General features: G+C 40.4%; 1 protein-coding gene across 1 annotated transcript in view; it reads right to left on the bottom strand.

Annotated features, from left to right (window-relative positions):
• LOC127622917 (apical junction component 1 homolog) overlaps nucleotides 1-22,606 on the bottom strand; it is a 23,049-nt gene extending 443 nt beyond the window's left edge. Inside the window, exons 1-2 of the mRNA XM_052097084.1 lie at nucleotides 22,479-22,606; nucleotides 1-2,890 (exon numbers count right to left, since the gene is read on the bottom strand). The exon at nucleotides 1-2,890 is cut by the window's left edge and continues 443 nt beyond it. Of these exons, the coding sequence (XP_051953044.1) occupies nucleotides 1-2,836 (2,836 nt within the window). The 5' untranslated portion in view covers nucleotides 2,837-2,890; nucleotides 22,479-22,606. The remainder of the gene's footprint in view (nucleotides 2,891-22,478) is intronic.
• Between the last annotated feature and the right edge of the window lie 2,086 nt (nucleotides 22,607-24,692).

The following is a 24,692-nucleotide window of genomic DNA, read 5'->3' as shown; positions in this document are numbered from 1 at the left end:
CAACAGCGATGGATACATTCAAGAGGAAACATTCATTAGGGTCATATTCCTTTCCTGCCTCTTGGAGCTCCTCCGAATAATCCCCAAGGTTATCCTTGAAGCTCTCTAGCTCACGAAGAGATAAGTATGTTGGAGACATGAGTAAACTTTCGAGTCCAAACTGAAGAAAACTGGTGGACGAACCCGGATTTGGAAATCCCAAAAACAGCACACCCCTTCCACGAGACAGGTATCCCACTTTGGCCATACGGGAGAAAGCTTTGTGGACCTCTGCCGTTTCTCGACAGTGCTTAATAATGTGGCGGCACACACTGCTGATTCGCCCATAGAGACAGCTCTCCTTATGGACATCCCAGTCTTCGCGGCGACAGTTGCGAGAGCAGTAGTACGTGTAGCAGCTGTGGCAGGATTTAAAGTAGAGGCAGGCATTAAACAATGTCTCAGTCCGACGGCATTTGTTGTTTGAACACATCATTGTATCATCCTCATCTGGGCTCTGGTCAGGGGAGCACTCGTCCGTACTTTTGAGCCCATCACAGCTCCCATCAGTGTCTCTTAGAGTGTTAGGATCGATTTTTATGGATGTAGGTTGTTTGTCAAGGGGCATACCACTTTCAGACCCTGCTGTTGAATCCTTTCTTGCTGAAGATACTGCTTCTTCTTCATCAATTAATTTTTTTAGTTGATCAAGGAGGTCGTCACTTGTCCCCCTAGCTGGAGGTTTGTAATCAATGACAAGGCCAGCTAGAAGCTCATCGAGCTGCTCTAAACTTTGCTGCAGGGATGTGGTGCTGTGCGCTTTTTCTTTGGTAGATTCTACAGGTTGGTGCTTTCCTTCATGTTTAGGGGCATCTTGACTTTTTGAATCCAGCACATCCCAACTTGCAGAGCGTGGTTCTGATTTACTCAGGTTGCTTGGTCTGATGTCATTGTCTGTGATGGTAATTTCAGGAGTGACAAACCATAGTTTGCTTGAAGAGCTGGTGGCCTCAGTTGGGCTTTTGTCAATCAAAGAGTTTTCGGATAAGGACAGTGCAGCGTAACGCCTTGGTGAGCTCGAGAGATTAACAACCACAGGTTTTGGTCTTTCAGTTTGTATCCCTTGGCAAAGAAGATTCTCGTCACTCTTACCTCGAGGCACAGGCTGTTCCCTCTCTACATGGGTATCAAGCATGTTATCCCAAGACCTTGAGTATGGCCTTGGGTCTGTTACGGTTCTTGCAGGCTCCATGCAAGGGCTGGCATACCAATTTGCTGGCTTTGGCTCTTGTTTAACTCTTGTAGGAGTAACCTGTGAGACATACGAGGAGGGGTAGTGGCTAGAGTAGCCAGACACCTCTGAGCCATACCAGTCATCTGATTGTGGCTGAACTACACGGGCATGTCTTCTGCCCTCCGTATAATATGCCCTTGCAGGAATATGATGCTCCATTGGTGGTGTGAAGGGGTCACGCATGTAGAAAATACGAGGAGGTGCTGTTTGGATCTGGTAAGTTCTGGGGTCATCTCCATAGAAGGTTCTCGCTGGGGGTGTCTGTATTATGTATGCCCCTGGTTCACTTGCAGCATAGGATTTAGGGTATACATGTTGTCCAGGGTAATGATAGGGGTACATTTCTGAGAAATATGGCCTGGCAGGTACAGTATGAACAACGTGAGTCCTTGGATCTTGTACATATTGTACTTTAGGTGAGTAGGTTTGGCTAGGAATGCTGTATCGGTCATCTTGATAGTACGTCCTTGATGGAGTCGAAGATCCATACTTCCCTGAATCCTCTGCATAGAAGAATTTAGTTGGCACGTTGGGGCTTGAATGAGCCCTTCGTTCCCTTCGGTAATGTTCCCTTGGCTCCTGTGGCGAGACCACCTTTTGTAAGGGGATTTCCATAGGCTGCATGTAACTATTTGGCATACTTTGGGAATACTGGTACGCCTGCCTGAACTCTCCTGTGAAGGATTCAGTGGGTGTTGACGTCCTAGATGTGGAGAAATAGCGAGGCACTGTCAGACTCCGATTGCCACTGCTAGGATACTTTTGCCATGGAATGTCCACTTGGGGAGTAGCCGCCTTCTGGTCACCATGTTGTATGGCTGACTTGTCTGGTTTAATGTCCACCCGGCACCGAACATGAGGACTAGTTGCAGGTTTCTCTGGCCTTCCTTCATCAAAGCCTTCAGAAACGTAAACAGGAGAATACCGGCTTGTATCAGTCCTTTGTGGCTGTAATTTGATGGGGTGTACATCGTTCATATGTGCCCGTGTTGTGGCATAGGAAGACTCTCTTCTTGGGGAAACTTCTGACCTTGGCTGAGGGGTTCTATGTGCCCTTTGAGCTTCCCTTCCCCTCCTTGCGACAGGAGGAGAGGCATCGAATGATACCGGGGTGAGGTTGGCCTGAACCCTTGAGGCACTTCTCGATCTGGCCCTCCTCTTTAATTCGGTCACAGCGATTTCAGCTGGCATGTCAGCAGTTATTGGCTGGGTTGCTAGACGGTAGTTAATCAAGTCTGGGGAAGAAAAACGATGGAGTCCATGCCCTTGTTGGCGACCTAAGGCATTCCAGGCAACCTCTGGATTGGCCGCATACCTCTCAGCCCTTCTGTATGGGTACTCCATTGCTATTGTATGATATTTGAGTTTGTCCATAGACTCAGTTTCAAAGCTACGGCAGTGCCTCTTTTCGCTTTTTTTTCGAGTGTCCGCCAGTTTGCTGATGGATGGGGAATCACATTGTTTTGAGGGATTACAGGATTTTGAGTGCGTCGAGAGGGAATTTACTTTGACATCTTGATACACAGTCGATACTAGTATGTCAGGCGGATCTGTGCGTGTCATCTTAATGAGACTCTTCTTATTTTCCCCATTAAATTATTTTTAGGTTAATGTTCCCTGCAAAAAAACAAAAAACAAAAACAAAACACAAGGTCAGTTGTATTGCTACTTTAAAGCATTACACATGTAAAGGTCCCGTTAAAGGGATAGTTCACACAAAAATAAAAATAGGCAGAATGACAGCCATGGTCACCATTCACTTTCATTGTATGGAAAAAAGATGCAATGAAAGTGAATGGTGACTAAGGCTAACTTTCTCCCTTTTATTCTACCTAAAATCTCTTTTGTGTTTCATGGAAGAAAGAGAGTCATACCTCTTTAAAAAAAGGGTTTGTAAACAATGACAGATTTTGTTCACTCTTACATGCAAGCTACATGGAAAATTAACTTATAGAATAGTTCATCCAAACATGCACTTTCTTTCTTTAGAAGAATATCTCCACACAATGCCAACAGCGTACAGAAATATGAAGCTCAAAAAAGCAAAAAAAGGCAGCATTAAATACTTCAATGACTCCAGTGGTTACATCCATGTCTTCAGTAGCTAAATAGATCTCCACTTTCACATCTGAAAGTCACATGTACCACCTGTTTAATTTCACTTTGACATCTGAAAGTGAAAGTGGAGATCTATAAAAAAAAAAAAAAAATGACTCGATGGGAAAAAATATAATTGTCAAAATATTATTAACTACAGTCTTTACCAACACACAATAGATATCGTTTGAAAGCTTAGAACATTATTACCAAAACTGAACAAGTGCTTTAAAATTTGCAGACAAATCAGAAGTGTTTCATTTTGATAATTTATAAAAAAAAATATTGCACAGTCCATATTATTGCAATCAGTAAAAATGTCAATCTCATCAAATAGTTATGAGTCAGATGTTATTGGAAAGCTCTCAAAGAGTAGAATACAACCAGCCATTTGTTTTACTCACAGAGTTATTAATGGCTAAGATATGTCTTTGACAATTATGTTGGTGTTGCTTATATGCCTCATTTTCACTTATAAATTCATGAAACATACAAGTAACAAAAAATACCACATACCATTACTTAGAGATACATTATATAACCCACACGAAGCACAATGTTTCCAGGAGATGGCGCCAAGTACATGGCACAGACTTAATGATGACTCAAATGGCACAGAATGAAACTCATTCTGTGAATTCTCATTATCAAAATCATGTTTGCATGCTATGCAAACCTTTAGTCATTGTTGTGTTTGCTTGTGCAATTAGTTCTTACAGTTATTATGTTTTATTTGTTTGGAGAGGCTTTTGTACACATGGAGACCCTTTTAGACACAATGATAAATAATTTTTGTAATGCTATAACATTGTCGTATCAACTCAAATTTTTTCTCAGATAAAGTTGACATTATTGGAAATTAGTGTGAGTTTACAATAAAAATATTTGGCAGGGGGCGGCACGGTGGTGCAGCGGTTAGCACTGTCGCCTCACAGCAAGAAGGTCGTGGGTTCAAACCCTGGTTGCCCCGGCCTTTCTGTGTGGAGTTCTCCCCGTGCCTGCGTGGGTTCTCTCCGGGTACTCCGGCTTCCTCCCACCATCCAAAAGACATGCAGGCTAGGTTAATTGGTGTCTCCAAAAAAATTGCCCTAGATGTGGATGTGGATGTGGATGTGGAGGTGAGTGTGAGTGTATGTCTGTCTGTCTATGTGTGGCCCTGCGATGGACTGGCGACCTGTCCAGGGTGTCCCCCGCCTTTCGCCCAATGTTAGCTGGGATAGGCTCCAGCCCCCCGCGACCCTGTACACAGGATAAGCGGTTGACGATGGATGGATGGATGAAAAATATTTGGCTCAATTTATTTATTTAGATTTTTCAACAGTTTCTTAGTCTAAGAGTCTCAGAATGTATCATAACGTATATATAATCTATATTAACAAATGTGAAAAGTTTTCTTACCAATGATATCAAACACTTCTTATTTTTTTGTAATTTTATTTTATAAACATTTTTGTCAAGTTATATGCCTTGAATTTTTTGTATTCTACTGAAACAGCCTTCAGAGCTTAAAGGGTTAAATATTGATTGTTTCTCACCCACACCTATCATATTGCTTCTAAAGATATGGATTTAACCACTGGAGTCACATGGAGTGCTTTTATCTGCTTTTTGGACCTTCAGATTTCTGGTCACCATTCACTTGCATTGTATGGACCTACAGAGCTGAGATATTTTTCTAAAAATCTTTGTTTGGGTTCAGCAGAAGATAGAGATTCACACACATCTAGGATTTCTTGAAGGTGAGTAAATGAAGAGAATTTTCATTTTTGGGTGAACAATCGTTTAATGATGAATATGAATTGTTTAAACTGCATTGTGTTGTTTAGGAACATATGTTGGCAGGATGCATGTGATTAAATTGGAGGTGGTTACCCCTGGCAACATCATTATACCATATCATATCATTAAAGCATGTAAAGCGTGAAAACTCAACTGCATTCCACTGTCTCCTTGATACAAAAATCTCTTGTTCAATCTTTAATGTCTATAAAAGATTACGCAATTACAGAATTAAATTATTTTTTTTATTTCTTAAGCTTGACAAACTCAAAACTCTTTGATTAAGGCTGGAAAGAAATTTCTTTTCTGCCAAATTAGGCTTTTTGAAACCTTTTAGACTTGTCATTCTCATAGAACTTTACGCATAGTTGTGTCCAAAATAGCTGGAGACTAAAGCTAAATGTATTAATATTCTGATGTACCATAACACTGACAGAGCAGCAGAGATGAACTGTATACATATTTGTGTTACAGTTAATTATTTACATGCTTAAAAATAGCATGTTCCATGTAAAAAACTATATAATCTATTTTCTTGCAAAAGGGAATGAAAATAGTGCTAAAGCTCTCCTACAAATTCCCTACAGCTCAGTTTACCAGGCTAAGGATGCCACATTAAGTTTCTACAACACACAAGCAGGGCTGGACTGGTAATCTGGCATACCGGGCATTTTCCGGTGGGCCGACACGGTTTGGGGCCGATCAGGAGCGGACTGGCCATCAGGAGAACTGAGTAGGCTGGTGGGTTGGCCACGAAACGGGCCTAATGGGCCGCGATAAGCTAAAATGAGCCGCGCGTTATTCAGAACGGAACACAAAACGGCGCTGAGATATGCACAAAAGGACAGCAAACACTTTAACTTAACTTTTGGGCCAGTTGCTATGTAAAATCCCAGGCCAATTTCTCTTCCCAGTCCAGCCCCTGCACACAAGGAATTGCAACCTCTGCAAACATGACCATCCTCAGACGCCATTTACTCACTCAGCGTAATGTGTAATACACGCTGCCTACCAACACCTGCACAGCCGCAAGAGTTGCATGCAAGAAATGTTTAATAAAAGTCCAGCTGCTTTGGAAATACCACTTTAGTGTATGAAAAAATATAATTTTGTGTTTGCAAACAGACCAGGAAAAGTAGATAAAGGTTCAATGATATAAAGATAGAAAAAGTTTTAAATGTATTCTTGGTATTCATCAAAATAATGCTTCATATGTTCTTAAAAGCTTTGCATGATAAATAAGTAATATTTTAACCCTATAACACCACCTGTATCAAATTTGATATGCTACTTTCTAAAGCCTGTGCAGCATTAACATAATACAAATTTTGCCAAAAATACAGTTGTCTGCAATGAACTAGATGTCTGTTGCCACCAGGACATTTCTGGACCTTTCTTGATGGAAAAATATTTTTTTTTAATTTTCCCAAAATATCCGATTTTGTATTGCATGCATTCGTTTTTTTATGTGAAATATTTGCGGATTTTTATAAGTAAAAGTGACCATAATAATTATATTGTTACTGATTTTTTAAAATGAGTATTTGTTGAATACAAGTAACTTGTGCTTGGTCAAAATTGTGTATTTTATTTTATTGAAAACGCTCCTTTGAAATCCATGTATCAAATATGATATATAACAGGCTTTTGAAGTATATCTCTCAATCACCATTACATTACATTCATGCCCACCCCAAAAAACAATAACAGAGCTTTGAAAATTCTGACATATACTTTTTATAAGATATATTTAAAGTGTGAACTAATATTTATGGGTATTTTCATACATGCAGTCTGCTCTGTCATTATAAATATCTCATTATTTTATACAAGCTATTATGATGTCATCTTGAGACCAGCGAAAAAGGTTTTTCCCTTATTGAAATGTCAATTTAGTGTTTGGTGCATAAAACACATATGACACAAATTATTTATTGAAAAATAATATTTTATTCATATTGTATTTGATGTGCTAAATTGAACTGTGATATATTTCAATCCATATTTATAGAGCACGAAGAGGAACTCTCAAACATTTGATATCTCTGAAAAGCCCAGAGAGTCCTCTGATAATACCCCAAAATTTGCCACTGGAGCATGAATGGGCTAAGAAAAACTTCAATAACAAATCTCTAACACTAAAATGAATTGCTGGTCCTCAGGAGGATAATGACCATTAAAGCCTGATGTATCAAATATGATACATAAAAAACATGCAATTTTTTTATTTATTTTTTACAATTAATTTTTATAGTTTTATATATGTCTAATGGTACTAAAACAGTTTAATGTCAAAAAAGTATAATTTTCTTACAATTCTTCACATGTCAGGCTTTACAGGGTTAACTTGGGATGAAGTGTGTAATTTCTGCGCTACTAGTGGCATCAAATGGAACTGCAAGAATAATTACTTTTCAAAGAGGTTTCCTGAAAACTCACACAATCCTCCATTGGTCAGCAAACAGACTGTACTGCCCCAACCTAACAGCATTTATCCAGTGTTGCTGTATCAGGCTAGTTGGGATGCTCAAACAAACTGAACAATGTTTTGAAAAGCACCACAGAGCCAGATGTTTCAGGGGAATCAACCTACAAATGGTTTACTTTTATTTGTCTCTGCATATTATGAATTTCCAAACAGTACAGCTGGTTTTTCCCTCTCTTTATTCTTTCTCTCAAATGCAAGTCACACAGGGGCTTTCAAATAAAGGTTCTGGTACATCCCCCGACATTCTGAAGTAGGTATTGCCATGTCCCAATTATAAAACACAGCACAGTGACAAATCTAATCTGCATAAAATACTGTTATTTTTTTGTTTCATAATTAATCGATTAATTTATTATTCATGAATCTTCGTTTCCTGTAGCAATTAATTAACATGGTGGGAGAGTATAAAATCAGTGCAGAGACATAAATTGGATGAGTAATGTAAGCGCAGCGTAATTCTAGCGGGAAGACTAGCAGCTGTACATAATCACAACATTAGCTGGGTAACTCCTAGCCAATCGCATGTAAGCCATTGCTTTAGATGTCTACTCACAATCTATCACATTGCTGTTTCAGTGTGCTAACGCGGCAACCTCCACCACCCCATCACCACCAGTTGAGCCCACACAGGGGTAGGCTCCTCGCCCCTGCCTCCTATCTCCGGCAGGATATGTCTGTTCCGAGTACAACTCCCTCGGACCGCCAGACGCTACGCCTGTTTTACATTCATCAAATAAATGGCATCTTAAACCTGACTCAAGCCTGCGTGTCTTCCCGATAGAATTGCTACTGATTTAGAAGTATAGTGGTTAAAGCTTAGCATCTACGACTGGTATTAATGTGTATATATATATATATATATATATATTATAGGGCGGCACGGTGGTGCAGCGGTTAGCACTGTCGCCTCACAGCAAGAAGGTCGTGGGTTCAAACCCTGGTTGCCCCGGCCTTTCTGTGTGGAGTTTGCATGTTCTCCCCGTGTCTGTGTGGGTTCTCTCTGGGTACTCCGGCTTCCTCCCACCATCCAAAAGACATGCAGGCTAGGTTAATTGGTGTCTCCAAAAAAATTGCCGTGGATGTGGAGGTGAGTGTGAGTGTATGTCTGTCTATGTGTGGCCCTGCGATGGACTGGCGACCTGTCCAGGGTGTCCCCCGCCTTTCGCCCAATGTTAGCTGGGATAGGCTCCAGCCCCCCGTGACCCTGTACACAGGATAAGCGGTTGACGATGGATGGGTGGATGGATGGATGGATGGCTATATATATTATAGGGGATCAGTATCTTATGGAACAATTGCCAGCAATAAGGACACTTGAAGTCAAGATAAATCTGAACCGTGGCCTCCTTTTAGCTCATCTGTAAAGTGTGTGAACTTGTCTGTACTGGGATATCTTCACTGTCATCTCACTGCTGCTGGGGTCAGCTGACCCTTTTAACCCAGCACAGAGGTACAGATGGCTGTGAATTATTGAACATGTGAGCCTCTTTACCAACACATGCATCCTTTATAGATGCTCAGCTTTATTGCATTCAGAAGATACAGTATACAAGAAAATAATAAGACAAAATGTTCCTATGGAGTACATTATAACACTTTAGCTATACTGCTCAAAAATGGGTTTATTTTCAATGTTTATACTGTAGATAGATAACATACACCAACCCCTACCCCTAAACCTAATCTTACCTTACAAAACCTTACCATGGTTTTACTAGAGTAACCAAAGTAACCATACAGTACCATGGTATTTTGAAGTAGTGATGGGAAGATCGGATCATTTTACTGACTTGAATCTTTGAGTCTCGTTCAGCAAAATGAACGAATCTTTATTCAAGTCATTTTGTTCATTTCGTTCATTTCAGCAGAATTAATTAAAAATGTTACATTATCAATAGCTAAATAAAAAAATACTACATCTACTTACGCAAACTTTGATTATGGTCCCAATAAGGAAAAATGTATAATGCAGCCAAGGACAAATTATGAGAAACAGAAATGATTATTTCACCTCTGGAATCTTCTTGTCCGAGTCATTCGTTTTTGTGCATAGCGTGTACGGCTGTCACATGACAACAGAACGAACGACTCAGACCAGAAGAGTTCAAAGGTGAACTAATCATTTCTGTTTCCTGTGCAGCACCTATGCGGTTTTCACGTCACAAATGAATGGATGTTGCGCAATGCACATGTGTGGCCAACACAAAATGAACGAGACACTCTCTGAGACTACTCGATCATGAGCGACCCATCACTATTTTGAAGTAAAATCATAGTAACCACAAAATTAAACATGGTTACTATTTAAAAGCCATATTACTGTAGTAACACCATGGTTAATTGCATTAAAACTATGGCTTCTGCAAAAAAAACAAAAAACATCCTACCGGTTTAGATCGGGTTCAGCAATCTCAAGAAGCTCGCTATAGGGGCCTGGGTAGCTCAGCGAGTATTGACACTGACTAACACCCCTGGAGTCATGAGTTCGACTCCAGGGTGTGCTGAGTGACTCCAGCCAGGTCTCCAAAGCAACCAAATTGGACTGGTTGTAAGGGAGGGTAGAGTCACATGAGGAAACCTCCTTGTGATCGCTATAATGTGGTTCGCTCTCGGTGGGTCGCGTGGATGTCTCCACGTTAACGCACTCATCAAGCCGCGTGATAAGATGCGGATTGACGGTCTCAGACGTGGAGGCAACTGAGATTTGTCCTCCGACTCCACGAGGACTTAGAGTGCACTGGGAATTGGGCATTCCAAATGGGAGAAAAAGGGGAGAAAAAAAACAAAACACGGGAAGTTGCGTGCATATTTTGCTCCTATATTTTGAATTTCAGGGATATTTTTGCACCAAGACCCCATTAATTTCTGACACTATTGGCATTTTATCTTTGTAAGGTTTACTAAAGTTTGTTTTAGACTGTGGCAGGGCGGAGGGCGGGGCCGGGTCGTGATCCTACTTACCCGGTCCCCAATTAAGCTAATTATGCCTCTGTGAGGGTCTTTACACTGGTGCCGAAACCCGGGAAAATTTCCAAGCATGGAGAAAGGTCGCCCCATAGAGTCCTCCCAGCTGGCGGAGGTCCTCCAGTCCCTCGCGACGTTACACCAAAGCCACCAGCAATCCCTGCTTGAGCTCCGGCAGGACCAAGATCGCTGTTTTTTTTAAATCATGCGGGCTCAAGCAGAGGACCGGCACGCCATCCGGAGCCTCCTCAGCCAGGAGACCGCGTCGGCCACAACCGCTGACCCCGGACACCCGCGCTACGCTACCCCCGCCCACATTACAGAAGATGGGGGCAGCAGATGATCCTGAGGCCTTCCTTGATTTGTTTGAGCGCACAGCAGAAATCTGGGGCTGGCCGCTCGAACAGTGGGCAGCCCTGCCACATAGACAAGTAATTGCCTACCTTAAAAACAAGTTTGATCAGTGGTTAAACATGTTCGTACCTGAATGAACAGCTCCTTTCCAGAATACAATGAAATCACCGTATTACAGTTTGTGTATATTGCCAGGGCAGAAAGTCTTGGAGAAGATTGAGAAGTGTGGACACCGGTGGCAGTTTATGCAAGCTGCTGTGTTCATGATGCTGTACCCTGCGGGCTTCCGTCATGCGCCGTTTAGTTTATAAACAGATTCAGTGCTCATAACTTTCCGATTTCTTCTTCACAAAAAATCAGAAATATTATGTAATTTTGTACTTAATTATGTTGAAATATAACTGTGGCGAAGTTGAATACTTAGTAAAAATACTGTTATTTAGTTTTTGTAACTAAATGTATTGAAGTACGGTAAACAGAGTAGTTTCTAATACATAGTGATTTAAAAATAGAAAATGTAATGCACATAAAAAAACTGCTGAAATTACTTTGTATGAAATTAATTATGAGGTTTAATGTGCTTCTCTATAAATAAAATGTAATGACCAAATGGAAATCAGTCGACACATTTTTGGAAGAATTGTTAAGCCTTCTAACACAGAGAGAGATCTACTTTGGTCTTATAATTGGCCAATACACCATGGTAAATGGTCTGCACATATATAGCGCTTTCTTTTAACCTTTGAGGTTACCAAAGCGCTTTACACTGTGTCCCATTCACCCATTCACACACACACACACACACACATCAATGGCAGCAGAGCTAGCCTGCCATTGGGAGCAACTTCGGGTTCAGTGTCTTGCCCAAGGACACTTCGGCATGTGGAGTCATGTGGGCCGGGAATCGAACCACCAACCCTGCGATTGGCAACCGACCCGCTCTACCACCTGAGCCACAGCCGCCATATCTCAAAGTGAATTCCTCATGAGTGATCAGACCCTCTACATTTTTATCAATGGCAGTCTGATCTCATAAAGCATCTAATTAAAAACCTGCAGAACCTTCCCATGCGATCCAATCTGATCCACAGCGACAGCCCGGACGCTAATTCTGCATAATGAGACTCCCATTTGATACGGGAGACAATGGCTTTTCTTGTGAAAAGCTTCAAACAAAAATGTCCATTCCTGCCAAAATACCACTGCTGAAATGCAAATGTGTGCAGCTCAGACTGCATTATAGCTCGTACAAAACACTCTTGACGTGAAGACAACCGAAAAGCATCACTGCTGATGTGGGAAAAAGAGCCAGACTATGGGATGTAAGAAGGTCCCTATGCTTTCATCCCAACTCTTAAACACGAGTTTAGCTCTAGTTTGGCTCCAATCCATGATGTCTCTTGAACAACCATCGCTTCAGGCTGAGTGGGCTACATTGAGTTTGATACGTTGATTTTAAAATGAGAATTAACCCCAAAATGAAAGTTCTCTTAAAGTGCGGAAAGTGTCGATTTATACTTCAAACTCTTAAAAACAATCAGGTTCAGTTAATACGCTGGGTGTGATAAAAAATACAATTTACTGCCAAATCACACTATTCTCATGTTAAGCTTTTTCTCTCCCATAAAAATACATTATAATGAATGGTGACTTAAAACAGTACTGTATTAAGACAGAGACCCTGGAAGGCAAAATTATTATATTTTTTTCAGTGACATATAGGCCATCCTTTTTTAACACATTAGTCGTACAGTATACTGTCTACAACATGTTGAGCAAAATTTTAAACGGAAAGCCGGAGCTTTAAAAATGGAAAAGACTTGAGTGTAATAATGGGGAAGAAAATGCATGACAGAACAATATTGTATTTCTTCATTGTTTTTTTAAAATTGAAGATTTTTTGTTTTAATCCCATTTTCTCCCCAATTTGGAATGCCCAAATCCCACTATTTAGTAGGTCCTCGTGATGGCGCAGTTACTCACCTCAATCCGGGTGGCGGAGGACAAGTCTCTGAGACCGTCAATCTGTGCATCTTATCATGTGGCTTCTTGTGCATGACACCACGGAAACTCCCAGCATGTGGAGGCTCATGCTACTCTCCATGATCCATGCCCCATTTAGAGCGAGAACCACTAATCGCGACCATGAGGAGGTTACCACATGTGACTCTACCCTCCCTAGCAACTGGGCCAATTTGGTTGCTTAGGAGACCTGGCTGGAGTCAATCAGCACACCCTGGGTTCAAACATCAGGGGTGATAGTCAGCGTATACTCGTTGAGCTACCCAGGCCCCCAAAAGTGAAGACTGATAGAAATTTGGTTCTTACTGGTCGTTGTATTAAAGCGTTTTTCATTTTCTTGCTGTCCACTCTCGGCTTCACTTCAATGGCTACCTGTAGCTCCCCACATCAAATTCAAGGCATTCTTCTGCGCTAGTGCCTAAACTACTTCAGCCACCTTGAGAGCTTGGCAATACAATACTGTACTGTGTATGTTGTTGAACTTTATATGACAAATTGCTTGCTATGTTCCTCGCTTGTTAGTCGCTTTGGATAAAAGCATCTGCTAAATGACTAAATATAAATGTGTTAGGGGCTGTTCACACGAACTTGTTTTCACATCCGTCAGCATTGTATCTAATTGTTTTCATGTGTAAACAAGCTCTAGGTGGACCTCTTTAACCAATGTGCAGCGTTTCACGCAGTAGAACTGCTGAAAAAAAAAAAAGTCCCATATTTAGAGCTAGAATGTCCCGTATTTGGCTGGTACACAGTTGGCAACCCAAGTTCTAGCTGACTGCTAGGCACTGTTAGTGTGTTCAGGCTTGTCACTAGGACTTTCTTGGGTGTTCAGATTGGTCGCTATGCTATGCAAGGTTGTGTTGGCTTGTTGTTAGACATAGGGTGTTTTGGTTGGTTGCTAGGTGTTTCTTGGGAGTTCTATTTGACTGCTAGGCACTGTTAGGGTGTCCAGGCTAGTCCCTATGCCTTTCTAAAGTGTTCTGATTGGTCACTAGGCTGTGTTGGCTCTTTGCTAGGTGTTTCAAAGGTTTCCTAGCATGTTGCTAGGGTGTTCTGGCTGGTTGCTAGGCTGTGTTGGCTTATTGATAGGCACTGCTAGTGTTTCTTTGCTATTCTAGCTGACTGCTAGGCACCATTCGGGTGTTCAGGCTTGTCGCTAGGCTTTTCTAGGGTGTTCTGATTGGACACTACTATGCTAGGCTGTGTGCTTGTTGCTAGGAGTTGCTAGGGTGTTTTGGTTGGTCGCTATGTGTTTTTTGGTGTTATAGCTAACTGATAGCACTGTTAGGGTGTTCAGGCTTTTCGGTAGGCCTTTCTAGTGTCTTCTAAATGGTTGCTACGCTATACTAGGTTGCATTGGCTTGTTGATCTGGCATTCTGCTTGGGCGTTATGGCTGGTTGCTATGCTGTGTTGGCTTATTGATAGGCATTGCTAGTTTTGGTTGATTGAAAGTTTTTTCTTGTGGACTACTTTTATTGTAAATTTTTGGACCTTGCCAGACCCAATTCCAGCTCAAACATCTTTTGTGTTCCACAGATGAAAGAACGTCATACAGTTTTATTTTGGGTGAAATACTTCTTAACTCTGCAGTCTGCTGCCTTGATATTCAGAAAGACATTGGCATATCTGTCCTCCTAGCTGCTCCTGAAAATTCCAACATCATCATTATCCCTGCCAGCAAGATTCCCAGTTTATGACCTTGTCTTAGTAAAGTGTCTGTACTGCCAGTCAATCGGTGACCCCAAATCTCTAATCTCAGTAATCCACTCTCACCCATGAACACGACAGGAGCTTGCCTCATAAAATGAGAATGGGGCCGAGTCAAACACAGACTACAAACAACCCTGGGGAGCTGCTTCAGGGGGGTCATGAATTACTCTTATCTGCATGGTCCAAAAATGTCTGAATGCAATAATCCATGTGAAAATATCCAGTTGCCTAGCCTGAATCTAATTTCCAAGCCACAAGAGGTTGTGCTTTTAAATGCCGTCTCTTCTACAACCAAAAACAATGAGTGCGTACTTGTGCAACAATACTTTGAGAACTATCTACAATCAGCTCTTTCAACCCAGAAAAATAAAGAAAACCACATGTACATGAATTTTGAAATCATACATTTTACTAGATTTTGTTGTAATTCAGTATACTATGCTATTAAGTATTTGCTATGATATTAATATTTATTTTTGGGGGGGGCCTGGGTAGCTCAGTGGTAAAAACGCTGGCTACCACCCCTGGAGTTTGCTAGTATGAATACCAGGGCATGCTGAGTGACACCAGCCAGGTCTCCTAAGCAACCAAATTGGCCCGGGAGGGTAAAGTCACATGGGGTAACCTTCTAGTGGTTGCTATAATATGGTTCGTTCTCAGTGGGGCACATGGTGAGTTGAGCGTGGAAGCCACGGTGAATGGCGTGAAGCCTCCACACGCACCATGTCTCCTTTGCACCACGCTCAACAAGCCACGTGATCAGATGCATGGGTTGACAGTCTCAGAAGTAGAGGCAGCTGGGATTCATTCTTCATCACCCAGATTGAGGCAAGTCACTATGCAACCACAAGGACTTAAAAGCGCATTGGGAATAGGGCATTCCAAATTGGGTGAAAAGGGAAAAAAATGTTTTGGTACGGTGTTGGAATATTCTGTATGTTCAGTAGGCCTACATTGTAGTTCACTGACCGTTGATAGGGCACGAGAGCAACAGTTTACAAAGCCCCCTCGTGACATTGGGGTGTTCAAGCAAAACTGAGTTTCATTTATCAAAAAACAGCTCCTCCACAGCAATAGTGACAACAGAGCACAACAGAGAGTACAGAATTTACTAATACTGTCTGAAGATTTTTTTTTTTAGTCGAAGAAATGATGCATTTCTATGCCCAGCCTTATTTTTTTAAAAGTTTTTGGACCGGTGCCAGTTCACACCAGATGGAGTTAATTGCGCGATGCTGAAAATAGAAAACAAGTGATCGATAGAAAATACCATCGCTCGTCACGTCTGGTTAGTACAAAACTCTGATTCACATAGGAAAGATACCTATTATCGCGTGTCGTTTGCCGTCAGGTTAGGACACGATGTAACTGTGACTGCTTGTCACCCCTCTGTGTTTCTGTTTGATTTCCGAGTACTCAGTTAAAACCAAATAAGGCTGGGCATAGAAATGCATAAATTCTTCGACTACAAACGAATTAGACATGTTTAGACAAGTTTTGTGTGCAGCTGTGCTGTGTCCTGTTGTTTCACTCACCAGTGATCGAGTAGTATAATGAAGAAGACATTATTAGCACAGAGGTCATTTCACTGCGTGTTGAGAGTAAAAGTTTGGTTTAGCATGTTCTGTGTCCAAAGGTGAGATACACGGGTCCATTTGTCATTGAATAATGTCTCTTTTAATACCCTTTCTGTTTTTCACAGTCAGTTGTTGATTAAAAACAACAACAAAAAAAGAAACATTTAATTCTAATCATACTTGGATGCAATGCAGAAATTACGCACGTCTTCTCTCGTTATACAGTATGTGCCGTTAGTCTTAAAGAGACCGATTAAGCACGTATTCTACATATCAATATACGGTATAATTATTTGTAAATTGTACAAATTATGCAAGTACACAATAAAAATGTAACTGTATATACTGTATATGCAACATAATATATGCAATTTCAAGACATTAATTAATGGAATAGACTGAATGTGAAAAATGTTCAATAATCTTTTCAAATTGTATCTAGAAGAGTGCCTAGAAGGTTCTTTTATAATAAAGTGCATTTATTGAGAATTTCTTTTATATGTTAGCAAAATGGACATTGTATCAGAAATGTACCCGTATGAATCAAGATGGAACTACAGTGATTGTTCACCCAAAAATTGTAATTCTGGTATAATTTAAGGCCCAAACATACTTCACGCAAGTACGCGAATGCAGACCTACTTTGCTACGCAAGCTCGCATCCACGCATCGTTGCGTAGAGAAATGTATCAGCGCTCAATTCATAACCCAACGCAAGTACGAGCTGCATTCTCTACGTTGCCGCTAGGGGCGCTAGAGTGGATTTTATGTTTCAGTCAACAACTCTCATGGCGGAGCAGCAATTTGAGGAGAGTCTTGCCGAACAAGTTAGATTTTACAAACATATTTACAACCCCTTGTCCCCTCTGCAATCGAATGAAACAGTGATTGAAAATGCTTGGCAAGAAATTGCAGCTTCCCTAAATTCTCTACTATGGGACCGATTCGTCCGAGCCAGGAAGAAATGGAAAGGCGTCCACAACGGAGTTGCCACAACTAGCTATGGATATCCAGTCATTTTGGACATGTTGGGATGGCTTTTTGACTTACCGGACCACAAAGTCTGAGTCTGTCGGTTTCGTGACAGCTAAAAAAAAACTCTACCGCCCCCTTGTGGTGGGAGGTTTGTAAACGCCAGAGAAATGCAAGAGCGCACGTGAAGTATGTTCATCTGTGGTGGTGGCGTAGTGGCTAAAGCACAGGGCTGGTAATCAGAAGGTCGCAGGTTCTAACCCCACAGCCACCACCATTGTGTCCTTGAACAAGACACTTAACTCCAGGTTGCTCCGGGGGGATTGTCCCTGTAATAAGTGTACTGTAAGGCATTTTGGATAAAAGCATCTGCCAAATATGTAAATGTACATCTGGACCATGCATTGGCCAAGCATTTGCGTCTGTGTTTGTGTACTTGAGTTTCGGCCTTTACTCATCCTTATGTTGATTCAAACGTTTATGACTTTCTTATTATTTTGAGGAACACAAAAGGAGATGTTAGATTTCAGTGGTGGAAAATCTGGGCACTAGTGGCTCAAGCACTCCTGAATGTACAGATGTCACAACCTTGGCTTGCCTTCAGCGCACAACTATTGCCATTTTTTGCCTCTTATTTGCATATATTTGAGCAGTTCTCCAGTTTCTGGTACTCTCACGTGTGACTCCACTGTCAAACCCACAATCTCCAGCACAAACCTGCCACTCATTTCCACTCACTCCATGCCACTGGCCCCGTTCCATAACAATAACCGCAAACCACTCTCAACTACACTGCAAGTAAAAAAAACAAACAGGCATAACATTCCTGGCCAGACCAGTATGAGAGGCCCATTCAATGAAACGCTCTGAGTGAATCATGCTTTGTTGAAGCTCTTTGACCCAGATAACAAACTAAATAAAAAAAGCCAGAGCAAACATAAAGCATCTCACGTCTGAGCATGTGAAAGCTTTTGGCATTTGTGAATGTTCAAATCAAGCTTAAAATAACACAATTTTAGGACTTTGGTCCAAAATAAAAAACCAACAACCTCAAAGAGAAGTCCAGAAAACTTCATCTGACCTGGGCACTTTGAGGTCATGTACTATTTAAAGGGGTCACATCTTGCATATTTTTAATAATATCATTTTCTCCCTTATTAATGGTCACTTTTTGAACCAAAAATTATACTATCGTATCGATACGTGTAAATACTTACAGGTTCAAGTTCAATATAGTTTGAATAACCATATGTAATCTATAGTAACTCCAGTGGTTAAATCCATGTCTTCAGAAGTGATATGATAGGTGTGGGTGAGAAACAGATCAATATTTAAAGGGGTCATATAATGCCATTTTTGTACAAGTTAATATGAATCTTTAGGGTCTAAATGAAAACTTTGTAATATACTTTTATTAAAAATTCTCATTGGTATTTTACGAAAACACTAATTTTACCTGCTCAGAAACAGCTCTGTTTTCAGCACTGCCGTTCAGTGCATATGACTTTAAATGATAATGAGCTTTGGTCACCCGCCCCTCCGTTAGGGTTAGCGATTTGCAAAGATTAATATAAAGGTTAATAAAACGTTACACTTACTTCTTCTGGAGGTGCAGAGGGAATATAAATAGATGGTACCGAATCTTTTTTCAGCAGCAGCTTCTTAGCAAAACCAGCTTTATACTGACCCTCGTTTATAAAGCAGTCTGGTGAAAAATGATTCAGCGCAAACATGAGCGCATTGGCGTTGCTCGTGGGGAATATTCCCATCGTAAACAAAACTCAGCCACTGCGTCTTCAGCGGTTCAGATTTAGGAACATCAAAATGACTCCTGTGTTCGTTATTACACGAAGAACAGAACACCACAATCGCTAGGCGCCATTCTGCTCCAGTGTATCAACAATGATGATGGACTATGATTGACAGCTCAGCTCACGAGCGAGGCGGGTCTGTGTTGAAACACTGCTGTCAATCAACAATCCTGGGAGGCGTCCGACCGTGTGACGTCACGCGGTCGAGCGGCTCGATTTGAGGCAGGGAAAATATATAAGGAGATTAAAACAAAAACACTGGATGGATTTTTATCATAATAGGATGGTTGTGTACAGGCACAGCCAACACACATTTCAGTACAATCAACTTGAAAAAGTGCATGTACCATTATATGACCCCTTTAAGTCCTTTTAGTTTTTACTATAAATCTCCACTTTCAAAGCACTCTTCTCTCCTAGGAGTTGTTGTACTTTTGCTTTTGGCAATTCACATTCTTTGTGCATATCAGCCACCTACTGGGTAGGAAGTAGAATTTATAGTACAAAAGGACTTAAATATTGATCTGTTGCTCACCCAGACCTATCATATAGTTTCTGAAGACATGGATTTAACCACTGGAGTCGTATTGATTACTTATATGCTGCCTTTATATGATTTTTGGAGTTTCAAAGTTCTGACCACCATTCACTTGAATTGCATTGACCTGCACAGCTGAAATATTCTTATTAAAATCTTTGTGTTCTGCAGAAGAAAGAAAGTCATACACATCTGGGATGGCATGAGGGTGAGTAAATGAGAGAATTTCATATTTGGGTGAACCATTCCTTTTAACATGGTCTCATTCTCTGCATCTTTGAAATAAGCACAAATAATGCAATGGTTGCTTATGGAGTAAAAATAGACAGCAAGAGTCATTTGAGTGTGTATGTAATGTATGCGAGACAGCTTGTGCACGAGCATGAGAGTGAGAGAGTTGTATGTAATGCAATCTTGACTGATCGTAATGAGATTCCAGTGAGACCGAAGGCAACAGCATTTCCTATGATCACTGTCAATGTAACATTGTAAGAAGCCACGGGAATGCAAACACAGCTCGTTGCTTAATGGAATAGTTCTCCCAAAAAATTAAAATGTGTGTATTTACACACCCTCATGTGGTTCCACACCCATACGCTGATATTTTCAAATGCAACTCAAAAGGAAACTTTTTGAAGAATACTCATGCAGCTATTTTCCATACAATGAAAGTTTGTAGTCATGAAGTCTGTCAGGCTCCCACAAGGACTTAATATTCCAGAAGAAGACTCCAAAAGGAGATGTTAGGCTGAATGTAAGCCTCAATCACAGAGCCCCTAACAACTGGATTTATTTATTTATTTTGGAATAATTTTGCATTTGCTGGCAACAAACTTATCATGGTTTTTCTATAGTAACCATAACCATATTTTAACCATAATATATGTAGTGAAACCATAGTAATAATACAGAAAAATTTAAACTATGATAATACAAATAATCATTTTGAAGTTACAATTGTTTACTACAAATACCATAGTTCAACTTTGATTACTGTAGTAAAACCATAGTTTACTGTGTCCAAATCATGGTTACTGTCAAAAGATAAGTTTACTTCCGTCTACAATAATACTTTATTTAAACCATCATTTCCATCGATACAAAAATCAAACATTACTACAGTCATGGTTAATGTAAGCGCAGCGTAGTTCTAGCGGGAAGACTAGCAGCTGTACATCAGGGCACCATTATCTGGGTAACTCCCAGCCAATCACATGTAAGCCATAGTTTTATAAGTCTGCTCACAATCTATCACATTGCTGTTTCAGTGTGCTAACTCGGCAACCTCCACCACCCCACCACCACCGGTTGAGTCACATCCTGCACGGGGGTAGGCCCCTCGCCCCTGCCTACTATCTCCAGCAGGATATGACAGTTCCGAGTACAACTTCTTCGGATCGCCAGACGGGGCTTACGCCAAAGAGACATTACTTTTCTGTTTTATATTCATCAAATCTTAAATTTCACTCAAGTCTGTGAGTCTTCCTGATTGAACTATTATTATGGTAAATCTGTGGTTTTCGCCCAAATAAATATATATATAAAATAAAAACACATTACTACAGTCATGGTTACAACTATAGGAAAACCCATATAAATAAATACATTAAATTTAACACATTAATACAATCATGGTTACTACACTATTACTATAGTAAAACTAATGTTTCTAAAAACATTACTACAGTCATGGTTCATATTATTATGGTAAAATGGTGGTTTCATTTCCTGCCCCATAAATAAATAAATTTAATTAAAACACATTGCTACAGTCATGATTTCTACAATATTACTATTGTTTCTGCAAAAAAAAAACAAACAAAAAAAACATTACTACAGTCATGGTTATTATTATTATAGTAAAACTGGTTTTCGTCTAAATAAATTTACATAAATAAACATTTACATTTAAATAAACACATTATTAAAGTCATGTTACAACTATAGGAAAACTATAGTTTTCCACCCATATAAATAAATTAATTAATTAAATTAAAACGCATTACTACTGTCATGGTTACTACAATATTACTATAGTAAAACCATGGTAACTATTTCGAGGGCATGCAAAAACATTTCAGAAAAAATTTAATCCCTTCCTGTCTTACATCTCTGTTTGTGTTCCAAAGAAGAAAGAAAACCATAGCGGTTTAGAACGACATACATGTGAGTACATAATGACAGAATTTAAAAGGTAATTGCTTTTCAACTCCAGCAAGGAGTTTCCGCCATGCAATCCTGCTCTAGTGCACACTGCAGTTTATACAGCGTGCACACTAGTCTCTGGACACCACTGCACGATGACGTATAGCCAAGAGCATCCCACACCACGTGACACAAGTAGACCATTTCATCACGCATCATTAGAGGTTAGTTGCACTTGCACTAGGAGGATGTCCCCAGCCCTGGACATGCATCTTTTGACGTCGAAAAATCAAAGATTGCATTACATAACCTTAATGATAATGACATCACCACATATCAAATGGTGCCAAACATATGTCTGTTGCATGCAAAAAGTAAGTTGCACGCACAGGATAATAGTTTTCCAATGCGAATAAGATATTTACGTGGGTGTTGGTTGGACACCTATTGCATACTATCACTAAATGATCATTAAAACACGATGCATAAAGCGGAATTCAGATTGCAAGCTGGCCAATAGGTTATTCCCGCCGTATATGAGCAATATGCATTGACGACTAGACTCACGATTAGCCTCCTGCGCAACTATTTCCCCAAAGCATCAAATCATTTCCATAGCAACTGATCATTTGCAATGCGCTAACGTTATCTGTCACATGTCAATGCGCTTGTTTTCAATGTCAATGTCAGGAAACCTGCGATCATCTGTCACGAGCGCTGAAAAGATAGATAGGATGAGGCTCTTACCGTTTTAATCCATCCGCCAAAAGCATCAATATCCATCATATAAAAGCGGTTAGGATTGATAATGTGCAGGGAGTCGCATTTTAACTGAAAACGCCTGTAGTAATGCGACTTATCGGTGGATCGTGTCGTTCTCAGCGCCTTTCGCTGCGCATCCGTGGTGTTACTATCAGCGATGCTCTCCTCAGCACCCGGCGTTCCCAATGCGTCTATTACGCGTTCTAAAGGGGGCGGGATGAACGCTGCTAACTAGCGTTTAAAGGGGCGTGGCAAACTACCTTAACTTTAATGTACAATATTTGTCAGTTCCGTGACTGACTTCATAAAAACAAGTAGGCAGTGCCACATAAATGGGTGCCATCTTAAACAATAAAAATAAAATAAAAAATGTCGAAAAATATATTTAAAGGAATATTTCGTGCTAAATACAAGTTAAGCTGAATCGACAACATTTGTGGCATAATGTTGATTTATTACCATAAAGAAATTATTTTGACTTGCCCCGCCTTTTCTTTAAAAGAAGCAAAAATCTGGGATCCAGTGAGGCACTAACAATGGAAGTGAATGGGGGGGCCAATCCGTAAACATTAAAATACTTGCTGTTTCACAAGTATAGCCACAAGACGTAACAAATATGCATGTTAATATGATTTTAGTTTGATAAAATCACTTACTAACCTTATTTGTGTAACATTATATCCAATTGTACAACTTTGCTGCCATGATGATGCAACACTTTAAACCCTAAAACGACGATTTAAATAACTTTATAACAAAACAATTAATGTAAGTGCTTTTATAAAATGATAACCTTTTAAAAATGGGCCCCATTCACTTCCAATGGAATAATTATTTGTTTGAAATCAAAATAATTCCACAAATAATGTTGATTGAGCTTAACTTGTGTATTTACTTTAAAGGAGACCTATTATGGCCCTTTTCACAAGATGTAATATAAGTCTCAGGTGTCCCCAGAATGTGTCTGAAGTTTCAGCTCGGATCATTTATTATACCATGTATAATGTAAATGCCTCTTTTTGAGTGGAATCAAAAACACGCTGTTTTCGTGTGTGTCGCTTTAAATGCAAATGAGCTGCCGCTCCCCGCCCCCGACGTAGCTCTGGTCTCCGTGAATACAAGCAGAGACAATGCTAACTTTAGCTGCATTAGCCGTGGACTCAGCTAAGAAGCACATTCGGAAAGGCAATTTGCAAACATCCTGCTTTATATTGACACTCATTCACAAAGCAGTCTGGTGTAAATGGATTTTCACAAACATACACACATTTTTGTATGTTTTGGGGCACATTTACTTCAAAAACAAAACTTGTCCACTGCGTCTTCAGTGGCTCTGATGCCGGGAGTACATGAAGACTCTTATGTTCACTTTTACAGCCAACAACAAAACACTTACGATGCTTATGAAGCTGAGACATCATTCTTCTCACTGTTTCTGCTCCAGCACGGAAAAAATGGCGGACTGTGTGTCGATCACTCAGGGAGGATCTATGATAATAAGGTGTAGTCAGTCACCAGTTGTGGGCGTGGCCTGCTCTAACGTGACATCACTTTAGAACAGAAACGAAAACTGTTCATTTTGACACACTGTTTTTGACTAAAAGAAATATAAGAAAGAGGAGTGGGTGGACTTTTAACATTGTAGGGTGGTTGTGTACACACACTGCCGGACTCTCATTTATGTACAAACACCATGTAAAAGTATATTTTGCATAATAGGTCGCCTTTAAAATATATGTTAGTTTAATATGGGAACCAGCTATATTTTGATATAAGATTTGGAGAAAAAATCTTACTATTGACCTTCAAATACATGTAGACACATGCATACACATATAACACAAAACAGGGCTGTACCCACCATATAGACTTTCATATTAGTGGTCAGCCAACATTGTTTTTTAATAGCTGATTCTTAAATATTTATTTTGGTCCCCTCAGTCCTGAACAGTTGGATGATATGATAAAAACCAAATTTATTGAACCAAAATAAATAAAAGGCTTTATGTAGTTAATGAAAGTTTGCTGGGAGGTGTTAGTTTGGAACATAGACTGTAAAAAAAGATGGACGACGCACCTTCGCTCTTTTCCATTGGTGAGAACTGAAGCCGCCAGTGTCCCGATATGGCGCTGACATCTTGGGACTTGAGTCTGTGCAGTTGCGATTTCGGGACCAGACCTGCGCAGTAGTGAGCAGGA

Source organism: Xyrauchen texanus, chromosome 3 (assembly GCF_025860055.1).
Source record: "Xyrauchen texanus isolate HMW12.3.18 chromosome 3, RBS_HiC_50CHRs, whole genome shotgun sequence".
NCBI classification, from domain to species: Eukaryota; Metazoa; Chordata; class Actinopteri; order Cypriniformes; family Catostomidae; genus Xyrauchen; species Xyrauchen texanus.
The sequence above is the reverse complement of the archived record's forward strand: the minus strand, read 5'-3'. Positions and strand labels throughout refer to the sequence as shown.